The sequence below is a fragment of the Sceloporus occidentalis genome, unplaced genomic scaffold, assembly GCF_023333645.1.
Source record: "Sceloporus occidentalis isolate IW3139 unplaced genomic scaffold, rSceOcc1.0.p SCAF_3, whole genome shotgun sequence".
NCBI classification, from domain to species: Eukaryota; Metazoa; Chordata; class Lepidosauria; order Squamata; family Phrynosomatidae; genus Sceloporus; species Sceloporus occidentalis.
Genome location: NW_028316983.1, coordinates 188,980,730 through 189,002,517, shown reverse-complemented (window position 1 = coordinate 189,002,517; position 21,788 = coordinate 188,980,730). Strand labels below are relative to the sequence as shown.

Below are 21,788 nucleotides of genomic sequence, written 5' to 3'. Positions count from 1 at the left end.
TGGGATAGTTTCTTAGCACAATAGATTACAAGGAGCTATTGCAACTGGATAAATAACTGGGACCAAGTCTATAGAGCTTTACCTTGGTTGACTGATGCTGGTTTCCAGCCTACATCACTACTAAGAATTTCTTCATGTATATGCACATACATGTTGGTGGGAAATCATGTGAGAATGTTTTTGATTGGGGTGCCCCCACTCTAGAATTTTCTACCCAGGAGATTCACTGGCCCTGAGTTTGATGATTTCTAGGCCCAGATGAAGTCTTTTAATGGTCTTCTAGCTTTAAAAAAAGCTGTATTTTTGATGTGGCATATATTGGCTCCCTGCTGCTCTTTTGTTGCTTTGTTCTTTAAAAATATATTATAGCTGTATTTTAAAGCATGGGTTTGCTGCTCTGAGAGGCTTTTATTTAAAAGAATAAACTAGAAATTTCTAAATCAGGCTGAGCCTAAAAAACTGATGCTACAAATGTCTTTTTCTCCGTTAGTTTCAAAGGCAGTACGAAATCTCTTTATATAACATGACAGAAGTTATTTCAGTCTTTGATGTCTAATAATGTCTGTGAACTCAGACTGAGGGAGTTGACTTAATAATCAAAGTAAGGAAAAGTTCTATTATTACAGTGACTATATGGGGAGTCAGTAAGTATAGAGGATGAACTTGACAGATAAGAGGTTTCCAAATTAAATTTAAAAATTAAACTCTGCCTTAGTTGGCTGTAGTTACAGGTTCCAATGCAGGGCATATTCTTTGGTTTCTATTCTAGGAATAACTAACTGGGTGGTACTTTGACTCTTATTAACAAAAAACCCAAATTAGAATTTTAAAGATTAAGCCACCAAAGTTATTGAAATTAGCCAAATTATAAGGCACATTTAGGATACCAGTCATTGATCTTTTCCCTACAAGATAAACTATGATATGATTTTGTCTATGAGAACACTTTGCAAATTAAGGGTTTTCAAGGTTAAAGGGTTAGAATTAACAGGTTATGCTTTTCTGTTCACTGCTCCTCATTGAAATAATTGTTTCTGAAGGATATGAACTAGAAAATATGAACCATATTAATTGCATTATCTGTCATCCTCTGCAGTGGAGTACTGGGATTCTTTCTGATTTTTCACACAATGAAACTGAAAAACAGCACATCCACAGGACAGTATGCAGCTTGGAGTTTCCTAGCAAAGGTAAGATAGTTACAGTTCACATTGGGATCGGGTTTTAAGAAATGATCATTTAATTATCATCGAGATGCAGCTTATTCTCAAGTTTCTCTAATACAGGGGTTGGGATACCTTTGGTTTTTCAGATGTTGATAGCAGCCCAGTCCAAATCCCATCTTCATTAATAATTGCACATGCTGGCTGGGTCTGGTGGGTTCCACTGACATCTGAAAAACCAAGGGTTTCCCAGTCCTATTCTAATGTGAGTAGTTTTATTCCCAGACATACTTTAGATCCACCTTGAGTTGTTTTGGATAGGAATCATGCACCCTCCCAGATGTTAATAGGACTGTAACTCCCCAATATCGAAGAGTGCTGGATGTTGTAACAACTGCTGGATGTTGTAACAACACCACAAGAATGTTGCAAAGATGGAATCCTCCTCACCTTAAAAGCAAATTCATGTGTAGAGGGGTGGTCCTAACTGGGATTTCATCTTTCATAAAACTAAATGTGATAAGAATGTGATCTTGTGAATTGTTAGTAGAACTGAGAAAGCCATATGTAGACTCTAATGATAAAACCAATACGCCAGTATTAATCTATTGCAAAATGATGGAAAACTTTTGAATCTGTCCTGCATTGTTTTAGTTTCTGGAAACAACTCAGTGTTTAGCAGCAATTGTTTCCATGGTGGCTACCTAATTGCTAGCAACACTTTTTCAGAGATTAGGCTCAGAGTCTGTCAAGAATGACCATGGCTTAAATAAGACTATTGATTCACATTGCAGTTACATGTCTGTTGAAATCCTTAGCATTTTCTCTCCCAAGGCATTGTTCTTTGTCCTTTTAGTGCAGCATCTTCTGTGAATATCGCATGTCTTACTTTGTGTATGGTGCCTAATTGCTTCTTCTGATTATGATTACTAAGGCCCTGTACAAATGGGCCATTTCGTACGTACTCTGTATGTACTAGGGTTGCCTGGGGGCGTCTCTTTCAGACGCCCCCAACCCTAGTACGTACAGAGTATGTACAAAATGGCAGTGCCCTTTCCACATGGGCGCCGCCCTTACAACGTCACAGCCGTGCCTGTGTGCCTGTGGCGCCCTTTCTGCGTCGCCGGAAGGAGCTCCATTTTGGAGCTCCTTCCTGGGTTTGTGTAGCTGGCGCAGCCTTTACACGGCTGCGCCAGCGACACAAAGAAGAAAGGGGCCCCTTTCTCTTGTTCCCGCTACTGTCGGGGTGTCCTTGGGGCTTGAAGCCCCAAGGACACCCCTTTCCAGGCCGCGGGGAAGCAGCCTTTTGCCGCTTCCCCGCGGCCTGGAAAAGCAGTTGATCGGGGCCTCAGGGCTGCTGCTGTGGCAGCTGAGGCCCCAATCCGTCGGGGAAAGGGGTGGGTACAGGTCTGTAAACCGCCTAAGTTGGTTTTGCACTGTAGTGGGCAGAGGAGGTTTCCTTTTGTACATCACCAAATTGGAGCCTAGCCAGTCATATTCCCTTCTCATACCTGACTAATGTGGTATGGAACAGAAAAATGTGCTTTGAAAAATTCAGCATGGGGAGAGAGCCTAAACTTGAGGTTTTGTGGCAGTCATTGATTCACAGTTGTAAATTTGCCTTGTTTCAGATGTATGCTGTCTTAAACTAGTTAAATATGATGTGGTCTTTTAGTTTAGGTTAATCTGTTGGATGTCTATCATACATGTAACTTGCACTGATCTGCTTCATCACCATGTGGAGATCTGTTAAAGACAAGATAGTGTTAACACAGACGTAAGCAAATGCCAGAGATTGGAGGACTACATTGGCCCCCTGTGGGATCTTGGGGCATTTTCAGAATATATAATCATTTAGCTTCAGCCATGAGCCTTCAGGTGGGAATTGTTATGTTGAGTAGGTGTCCTTTGGCCCTCCAAATACTGCTAGACTCCAGTTCCCATTCTAACCCAGGCTGATGGGAGCTGGAAGCCAATGGCTTCTGGAGGACCACAAATTCCCTACCCATAAGACACAGGATTTCAGCCAATGTCTTTTAATTCAAGATATATACCGTATATACTTGATTATATGTCGACCTCATATATAAGTCAAGGGCAGGTTTTGGGGACAAAATTATGCATTTTGATATGACCTGTGGATAAGTCAAGGGTAAAACTTAGGGGCATGTAATAAAGGATGTAAAAGATGAAACAAAGGAAAAAATTGCCAAAGAACCTAACAAAATTCCCGCAGGCATAACTATTTGTGCCAAAGGATGGATGGATGAGAGAGTAGAGGTGGAGCAGTGCTTCTAGGGCATATATATAGAGAATTGAAGTATAGTACTTAACATTGACCCATGGATAAGTCAACTCAGGTTTTTTGGGTCAATTTTTTAACCTAAATTTCTAGACTTATACATGAGTATATACGATGTACTTCATAAATTATAGTGTGTTCAGTGTAATTAATCAAAATTTGACAATGCAGCTGCCATTCTATTTCAATATCTGAAGAGGATGTAGAGAAAACGATTGATGCAACTTACTTGTTGCAGCTGTAAGTGTCGGCTTTTAGTTGTTTCCATAGAGACAGCTTGATAATAGCTTTGTAGCATCCAGAATTAATTATCCAGCACTGGAACTGCTGCAACGCCCTCAAAACAGTCTCCATAACAACACCTTGGTGTTTGATATGATCATTAAATTTATTGATAAAATAATAATAATAATAATAATAATAATAATAAAAGTTTATTTTTATACCGCTATTCCAGCGATCACAGCGGTGTACATCAAAGAGTAAGACAATTAAAACATCAGCATGAAAATAATACAAAGTTAACAATTAAGAACAGTAAAAACCAACAACACCCTATACAAGTGGCTGTGTAGAATGGAATACACAAAAACATTGCCAAGGGGAAGAGAATGACCACAAGGCTCACGGGGGGAAAGCCTGGCGGAACAAAAAAGTCTTCAAGTTCTTCTTGAAAGCATTGAGGGAGGTGGAAGTACGGAGCTCATTGGGGAGGGAGTTCCAGAGCTGAGGGGCTGAAATAGAGAAAGCCCTTTGAGCTGATACATATTGAGCGTCTGGAACTCTTAAAAGATGTCTTTCACCTGACCTGAGAGTGCGGGGCAGATTGTATGGGGAGAGGCGGTCCTCCAAGTACCCTAGGCCCAAGCCATTTAGGGCTTTATAGGTGATAACCAACACCTTGTATTCGGCCCGGAAGCGAATAGGCAGCCAATGGAGATCTTTTAGGACTGGTGTTATATGGCTGGCCCTGGAACATCCAGTAACCAGCCGAGCAGCCATATTCTGCACTAATTGAAGCTTCCGGGTTTGGTACAAGGGTTGCCCCATGTAAAGCGCATTACAGAAATCTAATCGAGAGGTTACCAGAGCATGTACAACGGTTTCAAGGTCCCCCCGGCCAAGGAAGGGTCGCAGTTGGCGTATCAGCCGAAGCTGAAAACAGGTGCTCCTGACCGCCGCATCCACCTGAGCAGTAAGGTGAAGCGACGAGTCCAGAAGCACCCCCAAACTGCGAACAGAGTCCTTCACAGGGAGCGTGACCCCATTTAGGACAGGTGGAAAAATTTCCTTACCTGGGCCAGGAGAGCCAATCACCAGTACTTCCGTTTTCTCTGGATTCAGGCTGAGTCTGTTTTCCCTCATCCAGCCCATTACCAATTCCAAGCAAGCATTAAGAGGAGAGATGCCATCCCTAGTTACTGCATCAGTCGGAGACACAGAGAAAACTATTTGGGTGTCATCAGCGTACTGATAACACCGCGCCCCGTGTCTCTGGATGATCTCTCCCAGCGGCTTCATGTAAATGTTAAATAGCATAGGGGACAAAATCGCTCCCTGAGGGACCCCATATGTCAGGGCCCTCCTATCGGAGCGACAGTCCCCCAGCTCCACCATCTGGAATCTGCCTGAGAGGTAGGAATGGAACCACTGCAAAGCAGAGCCCCTGATACCCAACTCCCTCAGGCGACCCAGAAGGATACCATGGTCGATGGTATCGAAGGCCGCTGAGATGTCCAAGAGCACTAACAGGGACACGCTCCCCCTGTCCATACCCAGACGGAGATCATCAACTAAGGCGACCATAGCAGTCTCAACTCCATAGCCCGCCCGGAAGCCAGTTAAATGGGTCCAGATAATTCGTCTCATCCAAGATCCCTTGAAGCTGAAAAGCAACTGCCCTCTCGATCACCTTGTTCCGAATTAGGGGGTCAAGGGAGGGCTTTTTCAACAAAGGTTTAACAATGGCCGTCTTCAAAGTTGATGGAAACTGCCCATCCTTGAAGGATGTATTAATAATACGGTGCAACATATTAGTCACAACCGTTCCCCCTTGAGCTGTCAGCCATGAAGGACAGGGATCGAGAGAGCAAGTCGTCTTCCTAACACTTCGAAGAATCTTGTCCACATCCTCAGTACAGACAGACTCAAAGTGATCCAGTTTAACCAAGTCCATGGAGGCTCTGGACACCTCTTCTCTAGATTCTGAACTAATAATGGAGTCGAGATCAACCCTTATCCGAGAGATTTTATCCGCGAAAAAGTTGTTAAACTCGTCGCAGCAGGCTTTCGATGGTTCCAAAATAGGGTTCAGGGGAGGAGGGAGTTGAGTAAGCTCCCTCACTACCCTGAACAGCTCTGCCGGACGCGACTCCGCGGACGCGATACACGCAGAAAAGAACGAGTTCTTCGCTGCGATTATCGCCACCCCGTAGTCCTTCAAAAGAGAGTCCAGGAGTGTCTTGTCGGCTAAGGCCTGATGTCTCCGCCATTTGCGCTCTAGTTGTCGCAAAACCCGCTTCCTGGCCCGAAGATCTTCCGTATACCAAGGCCGTTTTTTGGAAGCAGGTCTGAGAGGACGCTTGGGAGCAATACTGTATATAGCCCTGGAGAGATCAATATCCCAGATGTTAGTCAGGGCATCAACAGAATCCCAGTCAGTTCCAACCATAAACCCCTCTAGGGCTTCTTGGAACCTTTTGGGTTCCATCGGCCTTCGAGGGTGGACCATCCGAATAGGTCCGCCACCCCCGAGAGGGATCCAGGTAGAAGCCTTGATATTAGCCTCGACCAGGAAATGGTCTGTCCATGACAAGGGAGAGACATTAGAAACCTCTGGCCACGGCGTCTCCATATCCGTACAGAAGAAAACATCAAGTGTATTACCAGCCGAATGTGTAGGTCCTGAGACTAATTGGGACAGGCCCATGGCTGTCATGGTAGCCATGAACTCCCGAGCCGCACCAGTTGGATCACGACTGGTCTCGAAAGGGATGTTGAGGTCCCCCAAGACTAAAAGTCTAGGGGACTCCAACACCAGTTCCGAGACCAGCTGTGTCAGATCGGTCAGGGAGTCTGTTAGCACACGGGGTGGCCGGTAGACCAACAAAATCCCCAAACTGTCCTTGTCCTTCAGGGTCAGGTAAATACACTCAATGTAATCTGTCTGACGTAAATGGTTCCTGGTCAAGGAAAGGGTGTTCTTATGGATCAAGGCAACACCCCCCCCCTCGCCCACCTAACCTGCACTGATCCTTAACTGAGTACCCAGCTGGGAGGGCTTGAGTCCACACTGCTTCGCTTTCAGGCCCAAGCCAGGTCTCAGTAATGCATGCCAGGTCACAACACTTTTCCTCCAACAAATCATACAAGATATGAGTCTTGTTCTTTACAGACCTGGCATTGCACAGGAGCAGAGACAGGGTTTGTGGTACAGTTGGACTGACCCACAGATCTTTTTGGCTAGGAGAGAGGATGGAAGGAGGGATAGATATTACGCATCGATCCCGCCTTCCCTTCCGAAATGACTCCACTCTCCTACCGCTATATCTCCCCCTGCCCCACACTACTCTAATAGGAGCTCCATACAACACAGAACAATCCACCATCCCCTCCCTCAGCTGTCCATCATCCATGGCCCAATAATCCCCACAGAGCAATGTAACAAAGCTGCAGCAGAGGAAGACAACCCTACACGTCATTCCTCTGCTGCGCACACAGCAAATCAGGACCTGCCTCAAGCCCGCCTGCGATGGTGCGAACAAAGTCCGTTGGCTGCCAAGTCCCTGGAGAAATGCGCAGCTGTGCAAGTTCTTCGCTGCCCAAGGAGCAGCCCGGCAACAGCAGCAAACAACGGCGTCCCTCAGGGCCTTGGAGGGGGCAGGACGAGGAGGTTTACCCACAGGTAGGCTTTATGGCGTGCCCCTCTCACCGGCACACCCCTCCCCGCCTTCCCCTCAGGTGTTTCTGGTCCCTCGGTTAGCCGGAATGCTGCAAACAAAGTCCGTTGGATTATTAATAAATCATTAAATTTATTGATAAAATAGAAGTATGTGCCCTGATATTTAAAAATAAATGATCAGTAGAAATCTTTCTCACAAGAGGGTGATCATAGTTCAGAGAGTTTGAGTGCAGAAAAAATGTGCAAAAATGTACAAAATTATAATTATAACATTTATTCTTCTTTTAAAAGACTTTCAGTAGATTAATTCAACACAGTTATCTAAAGAGAATGCTCAGGAAGACATCTAGGTGTTGGAAGCTGGGCTGTAATATGCTATAGGCAAAGGTAGAAGCATGTTAGGTGGCTATGTTTAGTCATCCCAAGTAACAGTAGTGATCACTACTTTATACAGCACTACCAGTTTGTAAAAAAGGCTTGTAAAATATGGTAAGCTGCCTAGGGGTCAAGGAAAAGAAGGAAATTACAGTACTGAGTTATAAGAGCCTTGCAGAGGAAGAAATTGGCAAAGCCACCTCTGAGTATTCTTAGCCTAAGAAAACCCTATTAAGTTTATGAGATCACTGTAAGTCAACTTGAATGCTTGTGCATGCACACACATATATGTTATATGGACCTTATCTCTGTTTTGTTGAATTTTGTTAGCTGCCCTGAATCCTGGGGCTGTGAAAAGGATAGGACACAAACATACAAAACACTAAGAATAAGAGTAATACATGTAACCAATAGCAACAGTGAAGTTATAATAATCCTCTCCTTCTCTCCCAATATACAGTGATAACTACTTCTCACTGACTTCATGTACAAGACTATGCAGGCTTCCTCAACCTGGTGACTTTCGTATGCGTTGAGAATAAAATGTCCAGAGGTTTAATTTAACTCATCTGGAGGGCATCAGGTTGAGGAAGACTGAAAGATCCAGGTTGAGGGGCATGAATGAAAAAAATGCCTTCATGACCAATGCCCAGCCAGCCATAATTGCTGCTGTTGTTGCATGTCTCCAGGTAATTTCTGACCCAAAGGTAACCTATCATGAGATTTTCTTGGCAAGATTTGTTCAAAGTGGGTTGTCATTGCCTTCATCTGAGACTGAGTGTGACTTGTCCAAAATTATCCAGTGGGTTTCCATGACCAAGCAGGGATTTGAACCCTATTTTTCCAAAGTCTTAATCCAACACTCAAACCACTATAGCATGCTGGCTCTGCCAACCATAATGATTTCAATTTATACAAGCTAATTATAAATTCTGACTCCCCGTGCTTCTTTGTTCCTTCCATCTAGTTTCATTTTTACATCCCTGGCAAGAATGAGAAAGAATTTCAGGATCTATCAAATCTAAATGTCTCACTGAAAATTATGTTCCACAAAATAGATTCCACCCCCACTTTGGCACTCCAGTGTTTTTATTTAGTCTCTTGCTCTTGAACTTCCCAAACTTTCTTGAAGTTGAACAATGATTCATAGACATAACTGTGAATGAATAGAAAGAATAACAAATACTGGTCTGGGAATAATTTCCATTGCAAATTTGCAAGTGCAGATTCCAGATGTCTACTGAACTAAGCACGGAAGAATATGCTAGTTAAGAATATTTTAAAATTGTATATACATTTGTCTTCAAAGAAAATGCTGTTATATTTCACCAATTCAGTAGGCTAAACTTCATTTCAAGTGTTTTTCAAGTGTTATGCTTGCTTCCAAATCTTACCTCAAAATTTGTTATTCTATGTAATTGCAAATTAGATTGGGCATGGGTTAGGGGAGAAGTGCTGTGAAGACAACAGGCTAGAACTAGGGAAGGGTAGTAGGTCAGCCTTACGCTATCTCTCTTTCTGGTCTTCCTCCTGTTAGGGGCTACTTTGGTTGCCATGCCAATAACCCAATAGATATTAAGGTGCTGGTTGGAAAGGGAAAAATTACTATCAGACAATCTGATATGACTAGCATTACTCAAAGTTCTAGGTGGATGAAAGTGGTGGGATTCATTTGTCTTGGCTGTGTCCATTTTGATCCCTGATACACCAATGTGCCCTCGCTGTCATGGGGGTGGCTATCAAAGATACCATTAAAAAGAATATTAAGATTCAACCAGAACTTGGAAAAAAAAATTTCCCTGTCAACTCTGAGAACACTCCTGCCAGAATTATAGTAAAACAGTGACTTTTCCAAGCACATATATAACACACAACACAATTTTTATTTATTTTATCACCTTTTTCCTTGTCCAAATTTTGTCAATTGCCTTCTCACCCAACATGCACCTGAATACCAGCTGGGTTTCAAATGTGTATTTTCCTCTTATTTTGAAGAAAATTTACAGTGTAAGAACTCGGATACAAAAAACTGAGCACCTTTCCACAAAAGCATTCTTCTTTAGAGCAGTCCTCTCCCCCTAATCCCCTCCATATGTTTAAGATGACAGCTTCCACCATCCTCCACCAGCATGGCTGTTTGCCATAGAGAATACCAAGTGGGGAATGGCTGTCTGAGAAGGACTGACCCAACTGACTTTCATTTGAGGATTGGACTATTCTAGGGGAGTAAATATCATATTCCCATCGAGGGTATACATCAGAGGTGGGGAAACTTTTACCAAACTGATAGTTTGGTCTACAACTCTTGAACAGTTCTTTATCATTGATCCTGCTCTCCAGAGTTTCTTGAAGTTGAAATCCAAAACAGTTGGTGAGCCAAATATTCCTCACCCTGGTACACAGTATGCAAAGGGATCTTGTAGCAGCCTCCAGAGCATCTTTGATGCTCTTGAGACATATATTTAGTTAAGATTATATTAGGTATTCTATGTATTAGTTTAAGAGGGGAAATACAGATCTATAGCTTTAAGAAAGACAAGGATTGTGGGAAATCCCAGGGTCTTATGCTGTCTCCCTCTAGTTAGTTTCAGTGTGTAGTAAGATTTCAGCCAAGTCAGACCTGGAGAGAGTATTTTCCTTTGACAAAAAGATAAGTCCACAAAAGAAGAAAGATAGTCCTTAGAAGAAGAAAGATAGAATCCACCAAGAAGAGAACAAGGTATTTAGGAAGGACTATTGAGAAAGAAGAAATCAGTTTCATGTTTTTTGTGTTTATAACCAGTAAAGCTTTTGAAACGTAAGAAATTTGTGGACAAGTCTTTTGTTCTGACTGTGTTCCCGAGAGCCAGAGGCTTTACTACACCCAAAGTCCATAGCATCGCTCTTGGGACAAAACAAGCACCTTTAACTGAAAGAAAGAAGCTGATAGCATGAGCTTTTGTAGACTTGAACCTACTTCCTCAGAAACGTACATCTGGGAAAGTAGTTTCAAGTCTATGAAAGCTCATGCTATGAGCTTCTTTCTTTCTGCATACTGATTTTCCAGACTAACACTTTGAATTCTACCACCCTGGTATACAGTGACTTCTAGACTGCAAAGGTACCTCTCTCAATATGATTGAATACAATACTTCTCATAATATAGTTATGCAGCTTCTGTAACAACAGTTAATCTGTTTTAATGAGAAAATTAAAATGTTGAAGAACCACTGTTTTCCTTCTTTCTTTCTTTTATAATAAAAATAAGACTTCAGTTTCCATTACATCAGCTAAGAAGCAGCAAGAATTCTTTAAAAAGTGTTAGAGTCTGGACTTCAGTTGGATGGGGTATATGGCACAGAGTCAGCAAAACACTCTTGCATATGCCTTAGCAATTCATTATTTTTATTATTATTAAAATAATGTCATCCCAGTGGAGCCATGAGCTGGGAAATGAAATTAGAATGGAAAAATTAGCATAACTAAATATTCCCAAATGATTCAAAGTATTTCTTTCCCCCCAAAGTATTTCTAAAGACATTAGAGGCTTTAATAGAAAACATCCTATTTTTGTTGCTGCAGTAAAACAAAAATCAAAGCATTATTGATTTTCTTGTGCTATTTCCAATGTCGTTGCCATGCTGAATGACTACAGTTTAATGGCAGTTAAGAATAATTTCTTGTGTCATAATTATTGACAGTAGTGAGGAATGTGTTGGCAGGTCTATTTTCTTGTCAATATTTCAGTCAGATTGTGGCTCAGGTTTTGCTATGGTTGACTGCAGCCACCCCTTTACTGGCCAGATTGGGGCCGCGGCAACCTCACACTGCAGCTGTGATCCGGCTTCTGGAGGGCGCAAAAACGAGCCACAAAAAGCGGCTCTTTTTTGCGACCTCCAAGGGGTGCCATAGCTGTGGTGGCACAGCTTTATGATGCCCCTTTGGCGCTGCATCATGTAGATGCAGCGCTGGAGTTGCACCATGATGGTGCACACTGTGTGGACTGGCATGTGCCAAAGTGGCACCCTGGGGGTGGAGTTAGGGCATCCAGTGTGCGCCCTGACTCCACCCACAGGCCCATAGTGAGCATGTCTGAGAGACTTCTCATAGGTGATGCAGGAGAAGCAAAAATTGGGGTCTATAGCACATACAAAAATAATTGTCTTATGGTGGAATGTATGGGATAGATATGCATGTTGCATAACTTGCCCCTGCTGTGAGTCAGGGGAAATCTAGGAATGGCATGGGATGTGGTGGGAATGATGAGACTGCTGCAGGTGAGATTAATCATGTAGTCCTGTTGTACAAGTCATGGCGTTTTCCTCATATGAAGATCTCTTTGGTGCAAGGCCCCATCGGTTTTTCATCTGGTTTCTTTTGTTAAGAGGTCTCAGGGAGGAAGAGGCCTCATAACAGTTCCTTGCATTTAGAGAGAGGGATCCAAGCAGAAGATACACACACACTGTGTCAACTGCAAAGAGTGCATAATGTATATTAATTGCTTCTTAAATGGGAGCTTGATTTTTCTTTTCTTTTCCTATTGTCACTTTTTCAGTGCCAGATGGTGAATAATATACATATGCATAATTTACTCAGGAGTGCAAATATGGAGAGAGGGGAAATAAGGGCATTGCCAAATAAGAATTCTTCCCCCTCTCATGAAAGTTTTCTTCACTCTCCAAATTTCTAGCATTGCAGAAATCATTCACACCTAGAACTCTGATACTTTCTTTGTTCCCTTGGGATCTGTAGATGCTTAATTGCTAGATGCTCCTCTGAAGTTTTAAGTTTTACTTGCAATACTAGAAATTTCAGAACTGAAAGAAAATTTCATTTTTGATATTTTGAGAACACAATTCTTATTTTGGGAGGGATGCCTCTATTTTGCTCCCCTCCCTTAACTACACCCATGACTGTTGAGATGACATAGTTCTTTGTGTGCATGAACACACAATATCCTTACATAATGCTAGAGGGACGTACAGGGTAGCATCCCACCCCAAAAGTAGTCTATCTTCTCTAGCCTTCTCCTCCCAGCCCCAGTTGCTGGCTCCTGATGGTTATGCAACAGAAAGGCACTGGTCCTGTCTTCAGGGTGCTTTTGTTCAGTCTCATCAATCTATGTTTTGTCTCATCTGTCCATCCTCTCCTCTTTTCAAGATGGCATGACCACTTGTTTTTAACTTGTTTTTAAATGTACATGGCCATGGGTGTTAATTAAGAGGACAACCTGTCAGTGTTATCTAGCTGTGATGGCCAGACGGATTCCAATATAATTTCCCACTGATCTCAATTGCTGAGGGTCAAAGAAAACAGTTACATTCAGGTTCTCTTAGTGGTTTCTTGAGGCACCCTGTGGGAAACAGATGATGTAGTTGATGGAACTTGAATCTTGTCCAGCAGTGCTTTTTGGTGATGTGCCTCTAGATGGATTAATCCAGCCTTATAGAACTTGCCATTCTTCAGATGTGTTGGATTACAAGGGTTGTAATTCAGCTCTGGGGAATAACTGGACTAGAAATATGAGCTCCCAAGATTTTATGAACACCTGTGTAGATAATATTGTGAAGCGGCTGCATTGATAGAAGAAATTGTGCTGCTCCATTACAGTGGTGGTGCACTTAAGGACTTTTTTTATTTTTAAAATTCATTTATATCTCGCCTTTCTCCCAGTAATGGGACTCAAGGCAGCTAACAGCATATTCAAACCTACACAAATTAAAGACAGTACAAAAACATTAAAGCAGAAAGTATAAAGCATTCAAGCAGAATCTAGGTGTCTGTATGGTAGGGGTGCTATCATAGCATCCTGTGTAGTAGATATTGCACTGAATGCAGGGAGCAGGTTAGACTGGATCAGTGGATACTCCAATGCTCAGAGAACCATTTTGATTCCTTCAATACCTTGGAGGGCTAAACCATAGTTATTACTTTTTAATGGGAGCTGCCTTTTTGGATAGTACAAGTAATGTTCTTTCTTTCCCAGTCACTTCCAGGAGAGGGTATTTGAGGCCTTTTTCTTGTTTTGTTTTCTTTTTTTTAGCAGGAGTGATCCCTGAAAAAGCATTTTGAAGTGGAATGTAGCCCCATGGATTATTTTTCTGTCAAAAAAATGAGGAGGGAGTGTTGGGACTGGGAGTTTGGGGAACGTTGGTGGGGGCCCAAGGGCTACACTGGATTCTCAGAAGTCTCTTCCAACTATGATTCAGCTTCAAAATGTGATCATTTCACCTTCCTGCATTTGCGAGCTATATTTTCATTATGCTGGCAGGGCCACTGGCTGCTGAGCCAAAGTCTTGACCTGGTCTTACATTCCCTTCCCACTAGCATCTGCTGAAACAAAGTTAATGTTTTCCTCTACCTCCATTAAGGCTAGTGGAAAATAAGTTCTCAGTAGTTAACAAAAGCCTGCAGGGGAAAGAAATACTGCAAATAATAATAATAATAATCCTGGGCATTGGGAACACAGAGAGCTGTGCGTTGTGTGATTTTTGAAGGCTAGGTCAAAAGCTAATTGCTGGGAAAATACATAAAGTTTATTCCATTTACTCACAAGTTGCATCTTATCAGTTGTGGTATCCTGAACTTGTTTAGTTACCCCCATTGTCATATTCTGAACCTCTGTCACTTGACTCCCCCACCCCTTTCTCCCCTCTAAAAATATTTAAGGCTTCTATTGGATTTTCTTTCAATACAGCAGAAACAAATTGATTGTCAACTCTGTTCCTCCTGCATTTCACAAACTTTGCCCTCTCCCATTCCTAATGATCCCACGTATGAAAATCTAAGGTCAGTTAATGCTACGCTGCAAATCATCAACATACTTGTTTCCACACAGAGCCAAGAGACTGACATAACAGGTATCCACACACAGATCAGACAGCCACATGGTGGTTGGATGTTGTTGTTGTTGTTGTTGTTATATTGATATTTCCCCTGATTTGATACTTTCTTAAAGGATACTCCGTTTTCTAATAGGAACATGGAGAACTGGTTTTATGGTCAAGCTAACTCAGTATGTTCTTTTGAGGTTAGCAGTGGCTGTAAAGGATCTCAGGCAAAGGGCTTTCCTCTTACATGCTGCCTGATTTGTTTAACCAGTGGTTGAACCTGGAACCTTCTTCATGTACAGCACTGCTCTGCCACTGAGCGAAGCTTCTTATCATTGTAATCTGAGCCAAATAATAACTTCTGTTCCCCTTCCCTCCTGTCCCTACTTCTTTGTCATTTTACTTTGGTACCATACCAGTAGTACCAATTAACAATTTCTTAACTGGTTGCAATAGTGATGGTGGTGGGAGCACCAGTATGGCATGGTAGAACAAGGATTGTGATAGGGCAAGACAGAGCAAGGGACAGTGACTTCACAATACAGTGAGTTCCCCTAATCCAAGCTCAACACCAATTAAGCTTGCTTGTTATCCTGAAATCTCAAATTACTTGTTCCATTTCCCCCCCCCCCACTGCTCTGCATAAAAATATACCAAGACTATTAATTAAAAATAAAGCTACATATACATTTAAAATGATTAATTATCTCTGGTTAAATTTTGAAAATAGGAAAAACAGATTTCATACTGGAGGAATCTGTGTTCAGCTTGCCTAGCTGAATGTTCTTAATCCCCATGCATTTTTGAAAAATAAACACCACAGATTTGGCATGCTGGATTTGTTTGCTTTGCTTTCTCTCAGTGTACATGTGATATCAGCTATGTTTTGTTTCTCTTTGGGATCACAGGCTTTTTATGTATGTTTTGGCTTATATAACCGTGTAGAATGGCAGTGACTGAGAATAAATAAATGTGTATTTTTAAAAAAAAAATGGCAATAAAGTGAAATACATCAACACAAAAAATCAACATAAAAACAATTTAGTCCGCTAGAAATTTTCATATTGACAGTTGATGTATTCCATTTTATTGTCATATTGACAGTTTTGCTCCCCATTTGCAGAGCAGTAGGTTTGCATTATCTTGAGATGACTTTCCAAAAACCATTGGTTTGTATCATAAATCAGTTAAACCTGGAAGCATGCATTTAGAAAGTGTTCATCTTTCCTCATTGTTCCTCCCTCAGCAGCTTTGTAGAAAGATTGAGATTCTTGTGAACAGACATGGATGAAATTGATGCAACCAACTGCCATTCTTGTTGCTTTTATAGGTTATCACAGCTGGCCTATCCCCACTTTTCTTTGAGATTACAATGAATGTACCCACAGCCTGTTGGTAAGTATCTCACACACAAAAAATTACTTGTTGTGCATTTTCTTTGTTTTCTTATTTCTGAAACATTATACCACAATTGTTGAGTTGCCTAGCAATTGGGGCCAGCCCAAGACATTTTGCTGCCTGGGACAAAGCAGAATATGCCAACCCAGTCAACCCCTAGTTAAAGGGCACATAGTACTAGAGGCTAACCAAAAGATGGGTTGGCCCCAAAGGCAGAAAATCTCATCCCATCACCAACGTCAAGGTTTGTTGTAGACTTTAAAGCATCTATTTGGGGGATAGGATTCACTGGACCCCATCAACTGGCATATCTTTGATGAGCTGCCAGATGTAGGAACAAGGAGGGAGGAAGGCAGGAGTGGAATAAGGTGGCAGACATGTTAGCTGGGGGGGGGGCAAGTGGTGGCTGGGTGCCCCAGAGGAAAGAAGGCGGGTTGTCTCACATGTTTACATGGGACTGGGGAACAAGACTTGTTTATGCTTTTTCTCTGTGAGATTTTGTTGCTCTGTTTCTTGAGATGACATATCTGCTTGGGTGTGTGTTCATGTGTGTGTGTGCCTGCTTGCCTGTTCTGCTTTCTCAGAATACGATGAGCCTATGCAACTTCCAAAGCTACTTTCTCAGCAGCATAACAAATATTTTATGTCTTTGACTGCTATTGTGAATACTTTTCTCTGACCTAATAATAACTATAATTTTGTTTTGCTGTTTTCTGTTGGGTCACTTATTTTCAAAATCATAATTCCCGGGTGACTTGTGTTAGTGGTGGTCATGATGTGGAGAAAGTGGAAGGAGAGAACTTTACCACTGTTTTTTGTAGTACTGCAACTCAGAGCCTTCCAATGAAATGGATAGTGATAGTAGAGTCACAACATAAGTATCTCTTTACCCAATACAGTTTTTAGGAATTTACTCCCATAAGATGTGATCATGGCCTAGATGACTTTACAAGGGGCATAGGTAAATTCAAAGAGAAGGATTTCAGTGGATGCTAGTTTGTCACCTTACTCTTTGGCTTACCATAGCCATCTGCTTACCCACTGCAGGAAACAAGATGCTTTACTGGATGGACCTTTTGGGTTGATATCAGGGCTTAGGTTCAGGTGGAGCATTAGTAGTAGGAACTGAAGTTTGTGGAAGCTTCTTAATAGCCATCTGATGAAAGGGAGGTGAGGGGTTTTGTTGTTGTTGTTGCTGCTGTTGCTTCGATCTATGTAAGTAGACTGAAAGTTATTGTTGCAGCAGTTTGTTATTATGCCTGTTTATTCAGAAGTCTCAATGAAGTTCAACAAAACTTCTTCCCAAGAAAGTGCACCAGAGTTGCTTCTCATATTTCTGGGCTATCGTCTCCTTATTTTGGACTTATAATAAATACTGGTGTAATTATAAAATGGTTATACTCTGCCATGATAATACAACAATCTGCCTTTTCAGGAACAATGAAACTTCATGATTTATAAACAGGCCAGGGAAGCTAAGAATATGAGTGAGCATAATGCTATTAAAATCTAGGCAGCTTTGCATACCTGCCATGTTGGTATGAGATGGGGGCGGAAAGCTGTCTTAATAATAAATGGTACAAAACTTTGTTTTATTTATAATGTTTTGTAAGAAGCTTTGCTATTTCTTAAACTAAGTCTTGGGACAAAAATGCAAAGTCATAACATTTAATTGTTGTGGGGGATGTGGACCTGAGCCAGCATTTTGCTGGTTCTTCTTGAATGTGACATTAGAAAGGACTGGAAGACATGGCTTGCCCTCGCTCAAGATATACGAACTGTAGGTTGATGTATTTATTAACAAAAGGTGGTGCCACTGAACAGTGCAGGGTTGCAGGAAATGTCATTACTAGAATGATGATGTGTGAATGATGACAGGAGCTGAGGATGTGCCTTTGGAGAGTACTTGGCTACCATTGTTGGATACACCAGCCTGACATATTGTTATATAAAGGGATAATAGGAAATCTGACCAATCCATTGTGAAGGCTCTTTCCTGAGCCTTTGGTGAGCTTCCTCCATAAAAACTTCTATTCTTTGCACAATTTGTTTTGACTAAAAATTAAGATGCCAAGTAGCTCCAGTTTTGACCACAGACGAAAAATTACCAAAAGCAACATCAAGGGAACTGACAAGAATACTGAGCCAAAGCCAGAGTGACATAATAATAATAATAATAATAATAATAATAATGTTTTATTTATATACCGCTATTCCAAAGATCATAGCGGTGAACAGCAAGTAAGCTAATTAGCAAGTAAGCTAATTTGCCCCCAACAATCTGGGTACTCATTTTAGCGACCTCGGAAGGATGCAAGCCTGAGTCGAGCTTGGGCCCTTTTGCTGGTCTTGAACTCGCAACCTTGCGGTCTTGAGTGAATGGCTGCAGTACAGGCATTTAACCACTGCGCCACCAGTGTTCTTTCAGGCATTAGACTAAACATTCAAGGAGAGGGAACACACTACTCCACCCATTCCTCACGTGTTTCCATCTTTCTCACTTTGAAAGCAGTTTTCTGGAGATCTCCATGAGCAGAGGATCTCCACGTGATCTACAGCCCTGGAAAATCAGGTCTTGTCCATTCTGAATGGACAGCAGCAAGTAGATTGCTGAGGTACAGGACTCTTGCTTTAGAAGTAGAAAAAACATATCTGGCCACCTGGTATCGTTTAAGGTAAACAGTAACACTTCCCCCTGTCCTCCCAAAACAATGAGTTACAACCAATAAAGGTTACTCATTGCACTCCCTCCCTGCACAGAGGGAGGATTGTGTTACATTGTGAAAGAAAGTATGCCTTGCCCAAAATTATCTCCAAAAGTACTGCATCAGAAGTCATATTATTTCTTGTAGCACATAATGTCCATGCTCTGGTACTTTTACAGGACTGTGACAGCAAGAGGAAATTCTGGGGAAAAGAACATAAACTTGTTTTTGGTTCCCTATAGGGACCGAAACATTCAACTCTTCAACTCCTAAGCTCATTCCTAAACTGGATTCTTATTTCTAAAATTATTAGATCTATTGACCACCTTTTCTCAAAGTCTATGGGATTTCGAAGGCTTTCATGGCCAGCATCCATAATTTTTTGTGGGTTTTTCAGGCTATGAGGTTGTGCTCTAGAAGTTTTTTTCCTGATGTTTTGCCAGCAGCTGTGGCTGACCTATTCAGAAGATGCCAACCATAGCAATTGGTGAAACATCAGAAAAACTAACTCTTCTAAAACATGGCCTCATTGCCCGAAAAAACCACAAAAAACTATCTATGGGATTGGTTTGGCAGGGGGAGAAAATAAGTGACCTCGTATACTCCAGGTGCTTTGTTTACAACTACCAATGATCAGGAGAATTGAGAATTGTAGGTCAAAGTACCAGATTTCCCTTATGGTCCTCCTGTTCTGTAGAGCTCTGATAGGGTTGTCATCAGGAAGGACAGGAAGAAAACTGGAAATTAAGACTTATGGCCCCAATACTTGGAATGTGTTTCAAAACTCTCTCCAGCTGCCATGAATGAGAGATACATGCCACAAGATCATAAGCTGCTGAAGTGCTTCTTTGCTCCTTTCATTGATGGTGTTTTGTAGGTGACCTCAAGATATCTTTGACACAGGTGCCCTGAACATCATTAGCTTTCAGGAACCGAGATGCTATTATAATCTCCACAAATTACCCAGATTTGTCTTTTTGTTACTTAATGATAAGGAAATACTTCTGTATGAAAATTGCTGGCTAGATTTAAGTGAATTCTTGCCAATAGAACTTCCCCTATGTTTTCTTCACAGCCTTTTGCTTGGTGGATTTGCAGAGGTCTTGCTGCTCTACATTGAAAGGACTGGCACATGAATGTGAGGGCTGAGTAGGGATGATGAAGAAGAAGAAAATAGCTAAATAAATTCCATCCAAAGCAATGGAGAAAAAACAAAAATAAATGTAAGCAAAAATAGTAGCTACAGTGATGGTGTGCAGGCAGGCAATTTGGGTACTGTGCAGTCCTACACATATCTACTCAGAGGTAAGTCCCATTGTACTCAATGAGACTTACTCCCGGATAAAGGTGTATAGGACTGCAGTCTTAATGCCACGTGCTTCATTCTTCTGCACCTTATAGTGCTTTGAATTGCAAGATGAAGGTTCATTAGTGGTTATGTCAGCTGTACTACCACTGTAGAAGCTCAACTAGGCTGAAATCTCTCCTTCTTTAAAATCATTTATGCATTCCTTGCTATATGTAATATGCCTGTTCTGCTCTGTCACTCTCATTCAAGATACAATTGTTGCTCCTCTACCAGGAAATGGAATATATTACTATATTCTCCCTTATAGAACAGAGTGAGCAAAATCTTTGTGCCACTGAAAAATTACAGGGGTGGCAGTACAGTGCGCCCTTGCAATCTGTGGGAGATCTGTTCTGGCCCCACCCCCACCTCTGCGGATAGCAAAAAATACGGACCTTAAGTCCTGTTCTCTTCAATGGGTGCACACACACTCATTGAAAAAGCTAGGGCCTGCCGTTCACAGGGTGCACTGTATTTCTTTTTAGCCTACTGCACACATTACTGGTATGTTTATTCCTTCCCTTGTTACTTCATCAAAGTGGGTTAAAGGTAAGACGTTACCTGGGGAATTCTGGGAGTTGTAGTCAAAAAGTAAATTTTCCAAGCTTTGGCATCTGATCCAAGCTATTAAACAGTTGAAGCTACCACAAGGTTTTAAAAACGGGGTTATTTTATCCTATTATGAATGTTCTATTTTTCCATCATTCTTCACCATTAGCCAAGCTATGGGGCTGATGGGAATTGAAATCCAGAAAGATTTGGAGAGTAAAAAATGTGTGAGCTCTGGTGAAGAGAGAGGGAAACAATTGACGTGCTACTGTCACCTTTGATGTCATGACCATTTGATGATTGCATTGTTAAGTTTAAAGTTATATCTAATTGTAAGGAACTCCTGTCTATCTTTAGCACAAGCACATGGAGAAATGGCACTGAGGAGCCTCTGTATGAAAGCACAAGCAATATTATTATTTCGCACATACCTTAGAAAAAAGTCCCAATTCTGTAGGACTGAGTTGCAGATTGCTCTCCAGGGAGCTAAATATCCTTCACTGCTCCGTAACACAAGAACAATGTTCTTTATTATGGAACATATGTGTACTTTTAGGCTTGGGGTTAGGACCAAGGGCTCAGTGACCTCAAACACTGTGAACACACTGTTGCTATCTCAGGTACATCTAATAGTAACCAGCATGGAATTGGTTTTTTGCTAGTACAGTGGAACTACTGGAGTTCTTCTAATACTCCCATATTCAGTTTTTCTCTCAGCAATATGTTGCCAGAGGTCATAGTCTGAGACATTTCTTCTCACCATGAATATCTGAGAACAAGAAACCAGAATGTGATGTGTGTCCAGGGACCTATGGAAAGCTCAGCTAAATGTCCTTTTGTTACATCAAAGCTACACTGTAAAATCATTAGTAAATACATCTTATTCAAATGCATCTGTGCTTCTTTTTCTTGTGTCTTATTATTAGAAGAAATCTAAACATCCATGTATCTTGAATTGGAATATGTGCAATGTCTGCCATATTAAGTCTTGACCTCTACATTGTTACTGCAACTATGTCTGCAATGGTTTCATATGAATGCAGACTGTTTACATTGTATATATTGGTCTGTGAATGTCTTCAATCCAGCCAGCCATTTTGCTTCTGGGCAGCTGTGTGATAAAGGTGTACTCAGATATGTCATTGCCATTTCCCATGCCCTGAAAAGAAATGAATCATCTGCCCTATTCAGTTATTACTCAGTCTTATGCAAAGCAAAAAGCGAAACCCTTCACAGCT

The 21,788-nt window shown here is 41.6% G+C and overlaps 1 protein-coding gene across 4 annotated transcripts in view; it reads left to right on the top strand.

Moving 5' to 3' along the window:
* SLC35D4 (solute carrier family 35 member D4) overlaps positions 1-21,443 on the top strand; it is a 58,550-nt gene extending 37,107 nt beyond the window's left edge. For 3 of the 4 annotated variants that reach the window (XM_089517173.1, XM_089517172.1, XM_089517170.1), the window contains 4 exons: positions 1,097-1,190; positions 8,335-8,430; positions 15,881-15,945; positions 19,729-21,443. In XM_089517173.1, the coding sequence (XP_089373299.1) occupies positions 1,097-1,190; positions 8,335-8,430; positions 15,881-15,945; positions 19,729-19,789 (316 nt within the window). In that variant the 3' untranslated portion in view covers positions 19,790-21,443. The remainder of the gene's footprint in view (positions 1-1,096; positions 1,191-8,334; positions 8,431-15,880; positions 15,946-19,728) is intronic. The other variant, XM_089517171.1, reaches the window with a different exon arrangement.
* The last annotated feature ends 345 nt before the right edge of the window (positions 21,444-21,788 follow it).